The sequence below is a fragment of the Cariama cristata genome, unplaced genomic scaffold (genome assembly GCF_000690535.1).
Source record: "Cariama cristata isolate BGI_N322 unplaced genomic scaffold, ASM69053v1 scaffold4027, whole genome shotgun sequence".
In the NCBI taxonomy this organism is placed as follows: Eukaryota; Metazoa; Chordata; class Aves; order Cariamiformes; family Cariamidae; genus Cariama; species Cariama cristata.
This window is the reverse complement of record NW_009624790.1, coordinates 72,977-87,982: the sequence shown is the minus strand read 5'-3', so window position 1 is coordinate 87,982 and position 15,006 is coordinate 72,977. Positions and strand designations below refer to the sequence as shown.

The 15,006-nt window shown below is 37.4% G+C and overlaps 1 protein-coding gene across 1 annotated transcript in view; it reads right to left on the bottom strand.

Moving 5' to 3' along the window:
• Nucleotides 1-421: 421 nt before the first annotated feature.
• EIF3H (eukaryotic translation initiation factor 3, subunit H) overlaps nt 422-15,006 on the bottom strand; it is a gene marked incomplete at its 5' end in the record, with an annotated part of 66,179 nt that continues 51,594 nt past the window's right edge. Inside the window, 4 exons of the mRNA XM_009703301.1 lie at nt 422-684; nt 2,763-2,895; nt 5,441-5,561; nt 14,010-14,159. Coding sequence (XP_009701603.1) covers nt 587-684; nt 2,763-2,895; nt 5,441-5,561; nt 14,010-14,159 — 502 coding nt within the window. The remainder of the gene's footprint in view (nt 685-2,762; nt 2,896-5,440; nt 5,562-14,009; nt 14,160-15,006) is intronic.

Sequence of the window (15,006 nt, the reverse complement as noted above, 5' to 3'; positions counted from 1 at the left end):
TCCAGTTGGTGGTGGCAACAAAAAATGGGAACACAGCTTAGCATGATATGGTGGGGATCAGTCTCCACATAACACTAGTTTTGCATGTTCCAAATGTGAAGCCAGTTAAATATTTGTGATATGGAAGGTCCCTCACACCAGGCTGCCCAAACAGATTAAAATAGAAATGAGCAACTGCTCCAAGTGACTAGCACATTATGATTGTAAGTTCTCAACCAAAACTGGGAAATCTTAAATTTCTTCTGTGAAGTCAGCTATACTGAACATTTGTAATAATTTGTTTTTCTTTCAGATTCCAAGTTAAATAAAACCTGTATTATTTGCTATGACTAAATATGAATAACAGCCAAACATTTAGAAAACCTGAGTGACCACAGAAAATTCCAGTCCAATAGGGCCAACAAACAAGGAAATACTAAAATATTGTTAAAATTTGCCTTTATTTTTCTTACAGGAGAATTCTATACAAACCAAGCTGACTCTGTTTTACAAGACTCTTTTCCCAATATACTAAATTTTCAAGAGGATCATGAACAGCATAAAACTGTAAATAACTTTTCCTGTTGAGGGCTACAGTACAGTTTCTTCAGTTGTTGTAATCTTGGAGAGCCTGAGCCATGAAAAGCTTGCCCAGGTTCTGTGCATTAAACTCCTTAATATTCTGGCAGTAGGTATTAATTTGACCTGTAAATAGGAAAGAAGAATAAACTGTTGTCAGTTTTGAAATTCAGAAAGACAACCTAGAACATTGTTTATAAAAAGCCAAACGTATGTGAATCAGTCAGGATTTATACAGAGAAGCAACCAAAACAGTTCAACTACTCTACACTTAGGTATTTTACACCTTTTCAGTATTCCCAAATAGGTTTGGGAAGAAGAAGAAACTAAATTAGCAGAATAGGTAAACTGCTATGCTCAAAAACCCCTTAATTTTCCTACAATTCTATTATGTACAATTTCTCAAAAGACATGTGACAATAAAAAAGAATCAACAATTCTTGTTGCTGTAGTGGAAGCTTAATCACAGTAATTGTTCGATTTAGTTGCTCTAAAAATACTATGAGATTGAATTTCAATTCTGTTTTTATGCATCTGCTGTCCCTATTAAAATATATGTAACAAATATTTTTCGGTAGCAGATTGAAAATTGTGGTACTCCTGTTTGACACTTTGCTAGCCTTTTTTTCCATCAATATTTCACTTTATTAGCTATTTCAAAAATCATCAGAGTATGAAGGCTTGTCAGTGCTTTACAAGCAAATGTGCCCATCAAAACATTTTTATACACATATTGCTATACTGTTACAAGTTATTTCCCTTGTTAGCTAGGAATAGCAAAACATGAAGCCACTTTAATCAAAATTAAGACTGTTTAGAAGGCCAATAAACTCTCAATTTAATGCTCTATTTGAAAAGTTTTTAAATGCCTCAGAGACAAAAGAGCTAGACTTTTATTCTTTATCCACAAACTTTACCTCATCTAAGTTGAAGTGGATGCTTTCAATTCTTCCCCTGACTATGGTAAAAGAACAAAGAGAGTGCTTTGGCTTAAAAACTGTTTTTTCCTTTAAGTATAATAGTTTTTGATTCCTCCTCTCAAAAGAGATGATTCATCCTAAGCTATCACCTTCATAAAACACACATGTACACACATACACAGTTCCATTGCATTTTTAAGCTATGCTAAAGCTGAATGTTTAAATACTTTAATGCTGCTCGAATTCATTAACTGGTAAAAACTATCAAAACAATAGTTTTTTTGAAAGACTCTGCAAGGAATAATAAATCAAAAATATTTTTTCTTCTACAAGCAGTACTTATTAGCAATATGAAAAAATATTACTATTAAAATAATAATCTCTTGGTCACTCCAAAATTTAAGAGTGGTAGTTCAAATTAAGTTTTTTTTTTTCTTTTTTTAAATGTCAAATCATTCTTTTGTGCATACTAAATCACCAGGATTTCAGTTTAATTTCCTCTCAGTACAAAACAAGGTGATAGCTAACTGACCCAAAAGCCTGCTATAGTTAAACAATTTGCTTTCTCATGATGTTTTCCTAATTTAGATTACTTAGCAGGGTATCTTAGGTTTTCTGCCCTTTCTTGCTGTTGTGAGGTCCCAGGTATTTCTGCCCTTCCAGGAGGCACAGGACAGGCACCGACTTTTGTACCAAACTGTGGCTACGTACTGCAGCATACCAGAAAACTGAAGAAAATGGAGGGAGGCACACAGGTGGGACACAATGAAAAATACCTATGGTTTGTTCTCGTTTACATTTTAATGCTCCTTGGGGTGCAGTGAGATGGGAACAGTTTCCCTAGAACTCTGGCCATAGAGATCAAAGAAATTATTCCAATTCAATCCCAGTGGCTTGCTTTCAAAAAATACGTATGTTCATATCAGTAACATAACTCAGTTACCTTCCTAGATGGTGTAAAATTCTTCTACGTGTGGAAGCTCACTTTCTAACAGAGGCACGGACTGCCTAATAGCAATAAGGTTGTTTTTCTTAGCTGTTTCCACACACCTCCCCTCCCCAGCAATACTTCAGACACTAGGGCTGTAGATCACAGGTTGAAACCACTGCCTTTGACCAAATGAAGGACAGTATTTGGAATACTACACCAATGCCAAAATATCACACCATAATGGCAAAGGTAATGAAAAATTAAGATGCCTTCTAAGATAACAACTGCACTTTTTCCCCCAAGGTAACATTTGTATGTGAAAAGATGAGTTGAAGAGGCTGCTAGAATGATACCTGCAATAAGGAGTGATTCCATTCTTGGAGGGGGCTGTGGTGGTTTAAAAAGTTTATTGATGTCCTCTTCAGGAAGAGGGGCTTCTCCTCGGCTTTGACGCTGTATATTTTCTTGCTGACGTCTCTGCTGGTACTGAAAATAAAGCAACAGAAACAGAATGCAACAGGACTTCCAAAGCTCTTTACCAAACCAGCAAGTATGTTTTAAAAATCATACTTACTCAATGTAATTCAGTTTATTTCAAAGAATGTAAATGCAATTCACAGTTTATTTCAACTCAATGGTAACAAGCACTCCCCCCCCCACCCCGAAGCTGGCAGAAAATTATGTGGTACTGAGGAGGTGGAGGTAATTTTTAAGATTTTTTTTTTCATAGCAATAAATACTGTATCTGATGGAAAGAATACAGCATGGTAGATAAAAGCCTCCATTTGCCCAAGGAAAAATGGAAAACAAGATTGGAATATGTAGGTATGACAAGCCATTACCTCAAGTAGTTATACAAAACCAGAAATACTCAATTTTATGCAAGTTAAAGGTCAAAACAATATTAATATGAAAGGGGAAAAGAATTTGATTAAACAAGGTATTTTAAGCCAAAAAATATTAACTCTAAACTGAGAATAAAGTGATGGCTGAAACAAAGCATAATGGTTCATTTCTCCACCCCAGTTATTTAGATATTCTGCCACTCTGATGTCATTTCTTTGTGGGTTACCAGAGGATATACCAGAGTAGCAACTTGTAGAAATTATTCTGCTATAAAAACAAAACAAAATAGATTTGTTTTCAGAGCTTCCCTTTGACATGTAGGTTACTCAAAAGTCATAAAAATTAAGGCAGACCATTTCTTCAGCTATTGGATGAACATTTGTTCTTGCAGAAGTACATACGTTCAAAAACACGTATGTGAGATTTCATACTGTATGTCACAACCAGGAATTAGTTGTAAGCTTTGTCTCACATTTGACACAAAAAAAAACACCAAAAACCAAAAAAAGCCCAACTGAATCTTTAAAATAAACAGGCCAAAGAGAACAGGGTGTTTTCTCTCACTTAAATGTATCTGTGCATAAGAGTCTGAAAACAGTTCATACTTGGGTGGCATACTCAAATGAAGTAATTTTTTTTTCCAGTAGTAGCGACAAATACATGGGTTTGGACAATGTTAAAAATAAAATCTTAAATGCCCATATTTGTAAGTGAATTGCATGTAGTTTCTTCTTTCTTCGCATTACCCCATTCACTTCTCAGCAGTCTGCCTATTATTCTCTATTGAAACGGCTTGCTCTTAATCACAATTGCTCCATTTTAAAAATTAAGTTAAGACCACTAACTATGCTGCAATGAGCCACTACTAAAGCAGCTATAGTTAGTAAAGAAATGAAGTGAGACACCATGGAACCTACTTTGCTCTGCTTTTCAAAATAAATAGATCCCTTTGTTATTAACAAAAACCTTTGAAGTGGATGCCATCCTTCTATTCAAATTAGGCAGCAAAGCAAAATAAATTTTCTGAAGATAACATGCACGAAGCTTCTATGTCCTCAGGAATTACAAAGCCAGGAGAGACCACTGATCATGTGCTGCTTCCCTAAAGTACTCCCTGTTCAAGCTACACTTTACTTAAGTGAAAAAAGTCAATTTTGATTTTAAAATAGTCAGTGATGAAGCATTTCACATGAACCACAGGTGCTCTTTTTAATAATTAGCTACTTTGTGTAGCAATACTTGCATATTTTATCTTTAAAGTGGCCTGGCCCATTTTCAGTTGGCCAATACTGAATCTTGTCATATCTCTGTCTGCTAGATTAAAGAGTTCAAGTTTATTTTTCATGCAGGTACTTCTTGAGTAAGCAAGTCACTCATTAATTTATCACGTGAAGTGAATTGCATTCACTAAGATCTGCTTTCCAGGCCTTTAAATCATTCTCATAGTGCTTTTTTCCAATTACCAGCATTCTTCTATAATGAGACACAGTATTGCTTTATCAAATGCAGCAACAGAAAATAAAGTAATACCATCTCCAAATCACAGAACAGTTGACGTTGGAAGGGACCTCTGAGGGCCAACTTGTCCAATCCCCCCTGCTCAAGCAGGGCCACCTGGAGCCAGTTTCCATACTCAGTATTCTCTGATGAGACTGTTTCGGATTTTAAAGAGGCCCTTTGGCATCAGGAACTAAAAGTAAGCATCACCTGATCAGTATCACTATCTACTGATACAAAACAGGACTAAAATGTCATTTCTGACCAGAGAACATTTCACTGTCTTTTAAATATGGACTATGTTTCTTTATTTCTAGATGCATGACTACATGTAACAGTATTAAAACATGCTTTGTTTTGGAACGGTTCGCTTGTAGTTTCAGCTCTTTCATTTCATTTACTAAACCTCTAATCCTTGTGTCCACAGCACATTTATCAATTATTTTGGTCTATAATAAATCACTAACAAACATGTAAAATAGAAAAGACCAATCCATACTACGTGTCAGCAGAAGTGAATTCATCTGATAATTCCCCACTGACTGGCACATTTTATAGATCTACTTAATGGATGTTTCTGTAAGAGTTTTATCTTGCTTCGATCCAAATCCATCTGTCTTAGATAACACCACCCAAACCATATTTTCTGGAAAAAAATCCTCTCATTCAGGTTTTCCGTGTTACCAACCTGGTGCTTCTGCTGCTGCTGTTTGCTTACATTCCTCAGGTAGGTATTGTATTTAACAATGTCTTGGCTCATCTCATCCACTCTGTCCATCAGCAGCTGCAGACTCTTCCCTAGGTGATTACTGAAATGTAAAAAACACTCAAGAAAGACTGAATTTATTAAAAAAAAATTAAACTTTAAAATTAATTTCAAGTCACTTAACCAGCACTTCTGCACTACTGGCAATTTGCAAATTTTTAAGTTCCTGGTTATCTTTGTTCATATAGTTATTTGACGATACTTTACATGGCATCTCCTCCTCTAGCATCTTTGCCACATTGCAAATACCATATTTAAGTGTTTTGGTCTTTGCAGGGAACCTCATAGTTATGAAAAAACTTGCATGAATTTACTGATATTATAGACACAGGTCAAATGTTTAAAAGAAAAAGTCTGATGCTTTTGTGACATGCAACCCTGAACAACGTTCCAAGAGATGTGTTCAAAGAGTTTGGTTTCAACTTACTGCTAGCTTTTTCAAGAATATTTAACTATCCCTCTGCAGGCATAGTTAAATATTCTTCAGAACTCCATTTCATTAACTAGTCTATCAAACCATGCCTGGGAGTTCAGCAGACATCGCCTGATCTTAGCTGTTGAGAGGGAGTGTTGTGTCCAGTCCAGCCAGCTCCACATTCCATACCATAGGCAACATGGAAGCAGCTATGCTGGGCGCGTCCAGTTCCAGTTATGCGATCTACTGCCTTGGCCAGACAGATGCAGTCTGTTAAACAACTTTTATTGTAACCATTTTTAGCAATGGATTCAGTATTTTGCAGGAACATTCACCTTAAAGTATAGCTTCCAAGTTAAAGTTTTGGAAGTTTTTAGGTTGGTGCCCATGGAGACAGTATTCATCCGAAATTGTGTTTACAGGGTAGTGCAGTAAAAGAAGGATACTTACTGCTCTCTGCTGATCCCTTTGATCAGAAGCTAGTTTGTTGGCTCTGATCTAAACAACCAGTCCTACTTGGCTGAAGACCAATGACTCAAAAAACTCCATCCTGCTCCTCCTCAACTGAAATCCACTACTATTCATGAGAAGTTCTTTCAAATAAAAAATGTGATTCTGTGTCAGAATCATATCCTCCAGTCACTACTTCTCCACGTTATCTCAGATTCTTTCTGCCTTTTACAATGCATTCCCACCATCCTGCAACCTATGGACTGGGGAAACTCTAACTGGAAGAGACAGGCATGAAGTGAAAACGGAACCACATACGTGATACTATGCACATGCCTTTTTAAGTGTAAATTATTCCCCAAATCCATAGAACTCATAGGTGGAGACAGAAGCTGCTAACATACTGAGGCACTAGAGGATACCTGCTGAGAACACAGCTAAAGACACCCTCATGTCCGAGTACTAGGACAGCTATTTCACTAGCTCAGCTGCCTGCCCACTGAACAAAAGGCTGTATCAGTAACTTCAGACCACAATTTATTTACAAGCCATAGTTTTAAATCTCAGTCGTATACAGGGGCAGATGGCGAGGAGGACTTCAGCTACACAGCAGCAAGAAAGGCGCCACTATAATAATTATTTTTAAACTTCTTGGGGTTTTTTTGGTTGAACATTTCAAGCACTTGATATTTAGAACTGTGGAACATTGCCATGGCTAGGGGTGCGCATATTTTCAGTTTTTTATAGAGTTTATATTATACAGAGTTAGTGTTAGAACTGGGTATTATCAGAAATGCCTATGTAGGTACACACTAATAGCCTTGCAGGGTATGTGGACATCAGGAATACGTAATTATTTTACAGATAGTGTCCATATGAAATACAGCTGGTTATAAAGAATGATTTTATGTGAATCTTTTTGGGACCAGCTTAGTACAGTAGAACACAGAAACAGAGAGTTATTGTTAGAAGTTGCAGTAATACGGTGTTTGCTCTCATTGTCAGGGAAACAAAAAGCTAAAAACAGATAACTTAAACAGATGTGAACTGAGACATGAAGTGATAAGTAACCTGCAAATACAGGACCAGCTTTTTCCTCAGTTCTCATTTGGTTGATATCCTTTTTTGCTCCATCTCTTTAAAAAATAGAAAGACCAATAGGAAGTAATTTGTAAAAATGTATATATACAACTTTTAAGCAAGTTATATTCAGCTGAAGTTTATTCTGGTGAGATTTAGGAAGTTAAATCACATTGCTCAGGCCCATAAGACGCACCATAGACTTAGTTAGCCCAAAGGATCTTTTAGGCACCTCTTCACATTGTGCACTCCCTTACAGCAGATCTCAAAGATCACACTGCTAGGTATGCAAATGCACCCTACGCGTCAATGGAACTACAGAAATGAAAATTTAAAAAAATTAAAGAAAAAAAAAGTCTCAGTAAATGCTGCTCACATCCCCATCAAGACTCACTTTCCTACAAGGTTCTGTTATAGTCAAATATAGTCAACATGGAGCACAGCAGCACTTGCATTCGTTGTCATTCTGAGGGCATAGGTAATAAAGAAACCGCACTTTCAATGGATGCATTTCAGTCAGTTGATTCAGCGAAAGACTCAATTAAATCAAGTTTACATGTAGATTAGCAAGCAGTGTAGACCAACAGGAACGGATCTATAAAGCAAAACAGCTGGTGCTGAAAAACCAGTGTCCACGCTACATGTGTTTCAGGGAGGTTTCTTATCACTAGTTCTGATGTGGTCCAGTGAGCAGAAAGCCCGTTAGTGGCTGAAGCACAGCAGACATCCTCCTAAAGCCTATTTTCAGTTTAGTTTCATCTGAAACAAGTCAGGTCTGGGATCACCCAGTGATGATGATCTGAGCACACTCTTGAATTGATCTAAAAGACATAGCTCCACCTTAAGATAGCACCAGGAGACCACCACACCTCAGCTATCGGTGAATATTTGCGGTAGAAAGATCAACTGCAGAACTGCTATCATACTAAGCATCAGAAAGTCTGCACATGGGGACTGTGTTCTCTTTTGGGGAGAAATATAGATAATAAAAGGGGAAAAACCAGAATAGAGCTCCTCCTGCCGTTAGGACAGTCAAAAAATGTCATGTGGATTCTTACACATCTAATTAAGAAACAGTCTAAAGAGAGCACTCCTTCACCAGAATTGTTATTGAGATCACCCACTTGTAGTGAGTGACTTGTAAAAGTTCCAGAAATTTATAATTTGAGACTTATCTGTGTAGCTTGGATTACATAATCAAAAATGCTTAAAAAGGACAAACACATACAAACTGTAAAACAGAAACTGTCAAAGCCTGTTTAGGAAAAAAACAGACTAGAAAGTATAGCCTGCAAAGCAATTTCTCGTGCTGTGCATTTTTTCTGTAACAGCCTTATACTTGATGGAGTATAATCCTTCACCCAAAAGGGCAGATATGAAATCAAGTTCTTGACACACGGATTACTTCTGATTCCTTCTTTAACAATTATCAAATACCAAGGTCAAACAGCTCTGAAGGTGAGAAGTAGAAATCTGTGAACAGAGTAGCCTAATCTCCAGATAACAGTCATGGGCCTTTCTGTCTTGTTCTTCCCGCTGGTGAGCCTTGCATTTAGCACTGTTACGGTCTAGTATCCACAAAAGGAGAAAGCAACTATACATTAACTAAACTCACAGATCACTCGCTACACGAGGGCACTCTGTTAGGATACAGATCTGGCTAAGAGACCCGAATGCAAGCCTCCCTCTTCCTGAGGGAATGCTTGTACCACGAGAGCCTCCCTTTGCAGATATATTTTAAGGAGAGCAAAGGTGCAGTTTGCTGTTGCCAGCAAAGCCAGTTTAAGAGGTTCCAGCATTAGCATCTTCCTGCCTCTCCCTCCCTCTTTGCCCAAGGATTACAGCACTCTCAGCTGTATGGATTCAGCTGTTTGCGTGGGCACACTTCAAACTCTTTCAATGAAACAGTCTACTGTAAATGCAAAACCACCCTCTGTTGGGGTTTCTTTTTTTTTTTTTTTAGGGAGGCTGAGGGAAAGGCTGGAAGGGAAGAGTGGGAGCCTGACTTTTTCCACCAGACTATTCCACAAAGCTATTTGTACAGCCATATTCTGAAACAGATGAGAGAATAAAAATCTTTGAGGGTGGGAGGGGTGTAGACATGAAATGGGGGTAGTGGGGAGGAATGATGAAAGCAGCTGGGGCTGGAACCTCAAACTGGCTCCGCTTCTGTAGGAATCATAATGGGGAACTACACATGAAGCCCACATTTACTTCAGCATCTTTAATAAAGAAAGGACTCCAGATACACACTTGCTAAAGGTCTGAAATACCCAAAATGCAGCCTCAAGTCAGACACCAAAGCTTCAAAGACAGGCAGCAATTCACACCCACCTCAGCTTCCCATGTCCTGCTCATTAGTTTTAGCTGTCTCTACACACAGCTTGTAGGCCTCAGCTTGCACTTTTGGCAAAGCCCACCTACCTGCGCGGGCCCGGGAGGGAGCAGAGGCACCCAGCGTTCAAGATCTGAATCACTGTGCTGGACTCGGGCACCTAATTTTTTAGTATAACAATTTTGAAAGCTGGAGGTGTCCAAAAAAGTCAGTTCCCTAAACTTGCCTACAATTGCCATAAATGGACACCCTCATTTATTTCATTTTATTTTGCTTGCACCCTGGCTAACGATGAGACCCGGGAGCAGCAAGAGGAAGCATAAGAAAATGCTGTACTTGCTGCTCAGTTTTTCCACTTCCCATCAGCTGTAGTGAGGCCCCTCTCAGAGTGATTGTTTTTTGGGAAAGGTGCCACCCTGTGCAGTGTTTCTCCTGCTAGTTGGATCAGCTTTGGGTGGACTAGAGAGGTACTGCCGGGCAAAGCGTATCTTTTTGATTAAGTATTTCTAAGGAACGTTCCCACCGCTTAGCAGAACTTGTTTACATCTCAGCCTTTCAGTCTGAGTTCAACCTGCGCTCTTTTTAAGAGGATTTTGTTTGAAAGAGATACGTTAAGTCAGGAATCTTGAGCTCCATTCCCTTTTCTACTCCGACTTTGATGTGTGCCTTTGGGCAACACATTTACCCTCTCTGTGTCAGCTTCCCCCATCTGCAAATTAGAGATTTTCATAATTATCTTAATAATCCGTTAAGCACATTGAGATTTCTGAATAAGTAGCACAATGTATAAAGGTTAATATTGTTTTCAAAAGCCAAAGTAACCCTCCTTATGTCACTTTTGTAAAAATACTGCATCTGACATTTGACGAAAAAAAAAAAGTATCTGCCAAGTAGATGTTACTGCAGTAAATGTTCAGCACATGTTTGCCTCTACTGACGCACACTATTAGAAAAATTGCTTGAGACAAATTGAGATATTATAGAACAACCCTATTATGAAGCTAGACCACAAAAAAAGCTTTTTTTAATTTAAACTAGATCATCAATAGAATAGGGAAGAGATGGGTGAGAATGGGAAAGTTGGTTGTAATTATTTCTCTTAAGATCTGGAACATTATCTGACAGGATTTTAATTCTTGACTCTCTATCAAAAGCCTGGCAGTACTCCAAGGTCTTCAAGACATTCTGGTCCTTAAGAATAGCAGGAGGATAACAGTTTGAGTAAAAGGCCTTTACTTGCTATTACTTGCTAGCCTTGTGCTATTTTGCCTTCAACTTCTTGCCCTAGAATATTCAAGTCAATTCAGATTTTACAAGAGAAACACAAATTTATGCCCAAAAAAGTAAACTACTCTATACAATTAGCACAAATGTACTTCAAAAGGAGAAAGATACTAGGGTGCAGACAAAGTACCTCAAATAGGTACGGCTTCAAACTCAGACAAGGTGGGTGGCTCAACACGTGAGAATCTCAATGAAACAAACCCTCGAGAGGAGAAGAACTATGGGTAAATAATTTCATTGCCAAAACACTGCATCAGACGATTTAAAAAGGTTCAGGGATGCTCCCAAAGCTCAAAATCCCCCCAACAAAAAACCAAACCAAACAAACAAAAAACAAAACAAAACCAAAAAAAACCAGTAGCCTTAAAGTTACTCCCAACTAATTCTACAGCAGCAAAGTTAAGTGAGAAGGATATGCACCAAAACTAAAAGTTATCTGAAATGTTTTAGCCACAACTATTCAAAGGCAAAAATAAGGAAATATGAAGTAAAAATAAAACTCCAGAATCCAGAATAGTGTGGGCTTGAACTCCCCTACTTCACGCAATATATTCTTTGACAGAGAAATCTTTGTAGTTGAATTCAGGTAAAAACTAGTTAAATAATTCAGCAGGCAGTGTAAGTCACCCTACCTCGAATAAATGAGCATTAAAATGTTTTAATTTGCCAGCTGCTGAGTTATACCAATGTAATATATAACTGAATGTAACCTGCCTGGTAACTAAAAGCAGATATCAAATATTAAGAGACACATACAAAAACTTCCAAATAAACCCACTGAATTAATTTCCAAAACTTTCTCTCCTTCAAAGCAAACTAAGCATGTTAAGTTCCTCAAATAGACCAGGTGAGACAGAAGGATGATGCCAGGAAAGTCAGTTCAGGAGACATAATTCAGAAATACCTCTGAAAACTGATGAATCTCTTGAATTAACTCCCCATTGGTGGGAAATTCTAGGCTTCAATAAGCTCAAGAAATTGCTGTCAGCATATAGGATAGCAACTGCGTAAGTTCAAAGAAACACAGTTAACTGAAAAGGCACTTTTAACCCGGTTTATCAAGAATCCAGTTCCACCTGTGTCATCAAGAATAGCACTACACTGCTCCAAGAAAACACCCACTGAAAAGAAACTGATTCACTAAGAAAAAAGTTACCCCTTTTTTTACTGTTGTGAAGGATTCCTAAACACAAATTATGAAGTTTCCTTTTTCTTTTGGTATCATGTTTTTCTTGTTCACTTCTCATGCTATTTACTGATATGAGTACCAACACAAAAACCTGTCTTGCACCAGACTATTAACACCATCATTCCAGAAAGAAAATTAATTTGTACAGCTCTTATCTTTTATCTTGAGCCAGGGCAGTGGTATGGAACAGTTGCTACCTAAGATGTAAAGCTGATGAAAAACTTCAACTGTAGTTTGTGATCTGATCAAATTAATTTCCATTTCCAGAACTGTATTGCGTGACTAGCAGCAGCCTGTTCCAGGATCCAGGGTGCTGGGTAATTCCAACCCTTTCTACAGGAGTAAACCCATAAAAACAATCAAAGGCAATGCTGTCAGGTCACCTGGAAACCTGCTGTATCCTCAGCACAGTCCTTTTCACAGTAAAGTGGCAAAGCTCATGAGGAATAACCGTCATGTCCTCTATCAGTGCCCATCCTCTCCTCAGATTGTAAGAGCTTTGTGATCTTTGATCAAGGAAAGAGTCTGACAGAAAGCCTACAGACTCAGGCAGACTGAACATCTCAGCAAAAATTCTTCACTTCGTTAACTCCAAGGTGCAAAGTCACAACCTTACTGGACAAAATCATTAACTAAGTATCTCTTGCAACATTTGTAAATTCTCTGGCAGAGTTCAACCCTATACCTGTTCTCTCTAAAAGCTGACAGATCCCTCAACACATCCACATAAGTTCAAGTAAAGAAAACGGAGCGGAAAATTTCTGCTAACTCAGGCAACATACAGACCACTAGAAATATGGACCATTAATAACAGCCTTACATGATGGGGGGGTGCGGGGGGTGCATAAAAAAGGAAAAAGAAAAGACGCCAGTAGTATTCAGCTAACTTCGTTGTCAGAGTCAGAGGGGACCAAAATCTTGGCAAACACCACCTTGATGTAAAAAGAAAGTGTTACACCCCAAAAACCTACTAGTGAATACATCCCGGTTTCTACATGCAACAAGATACTGCATCATTTTGTATATCTGGTTATTTTGGTCAGCCCAATAATAATCCAATTAACCGTACTGTGTTGTCTAAGATTTAAGCACCACCAAATTTCTGATCATATTGCTAGAGGTCATGCCTACTTTGTTATCCTGAAAATATATTTATGATAAAGTGTTACAAGAACAAAGAGTTATTCTTAGATAAAGTTGTGAGAAGATCATTCTAGAAACTATTAAACAATTTCTGACATCATGAATGCTGGCTGTCATGACAATCAGTCTGAGCATTTTTGCCAGTTTCTCAGCTAGAGGCTTTATTATTTTATTTTCAAATGTATCCTGCTACCAAAGTAGAACAAATGCAATTTATTTTTTATTAAAATAATTTACGTAATTACTTAAGGAACATTTAACAAAACCTATTTTTATTTCCAGATCTATTGGCCTTGATTTTCTGAGTGCCTGTATTATCTTGAAGAAATATACATTGCTGAAAAGATTATACACTTCAAGCAGTATAGGTATATGCGGAGTACAGACTGAATTTAGTCCTTGAATCCAACACTGTAGTTTCAACATGCAGTTTTTTTCCTTCAGCAAAAGAACATGAAGGGTAAAGTCTTAACCCCATTAAAAGTCAAGGCAACGCTTCCATGGACTGTAATGAGACTGGGATTTCACCCAAGGTGTTAAACTGTGGTTTGGGAAAGTGAATAAAAATACATCCATTATTGTAACAAGTACTTACCTGCTAGCCAGACTGAGCAATTCATGTCTATCGGCTACTGCAGATTTCTTTTCCAGCTCCCACAACATCACATTGATCAGGTATGAATTCTTAATTACAATGGGTACTTCTTCAAACATGTTTTCATAAGCAATATTTGCTTTTTTCAAGCTGCAAAAAAAGTTAAAAAATATTTATTAATATAACCAGTAACTCTCTTGTTCTTGTTGTTGAATTGTTGCTCCAATAACAACTGGCAATTTTGTAAAAACTCATGATTTTCATAGTTCCACAATCAAACAAGAGTCAAGTTTTGGTAAGAGAGCATTTGCATGGCAAAACCTCACGTTTACAAGGACTAGGAAAAGCTGCTCTAGGAAAAACTCTCAGAAGTCAAGCAGCTGCTTTGCTTGCTAATACATTACTTACATGAAATAGCCTCCCGCAAAAGACTGCACTGACAGGATTAACTCTGCCCCTTCCAAAATATTTTACTGATTTCCCTGCCATTGGGATTTCTTAAATAGAAACGAACAGTTAGTTACCACATGACACTGAAATACCTTTAAAATCATAACTGCTACAATGAAAAACAATTTCCCCAATAACTGAATAATTAATTTTTACTGATCAAAAACTAGATTGACAAAAATAGCGTGTGTTTTGGAATAATTCAATTCCATGGTGGATATTAAAATATAAATTTCCAGTGTATTTTTTTTTTACAATATACATATAAAACCTATTGTTACTACTTTACAATAAAGTAGACAGTAATACCATTCATAAAAACTGGAAATAAAGGAATCATCTACAAGTTTCTAAGGAAATATATCCTTAACTTCTTTGTATGTATATTGCATTTTGGAATAAAAACTTTTGCTTTTTGCCTTCCTCCCATCTCTTTTTTTTTTTTTTTTTGACTAAGCACAGATTTCTTTGTTCATCATGGAAACGTTATGTTTAGACACCAAGCAATAAAATGATTCCGTTTTTCCTCAACAAAGAAAGTTTAACA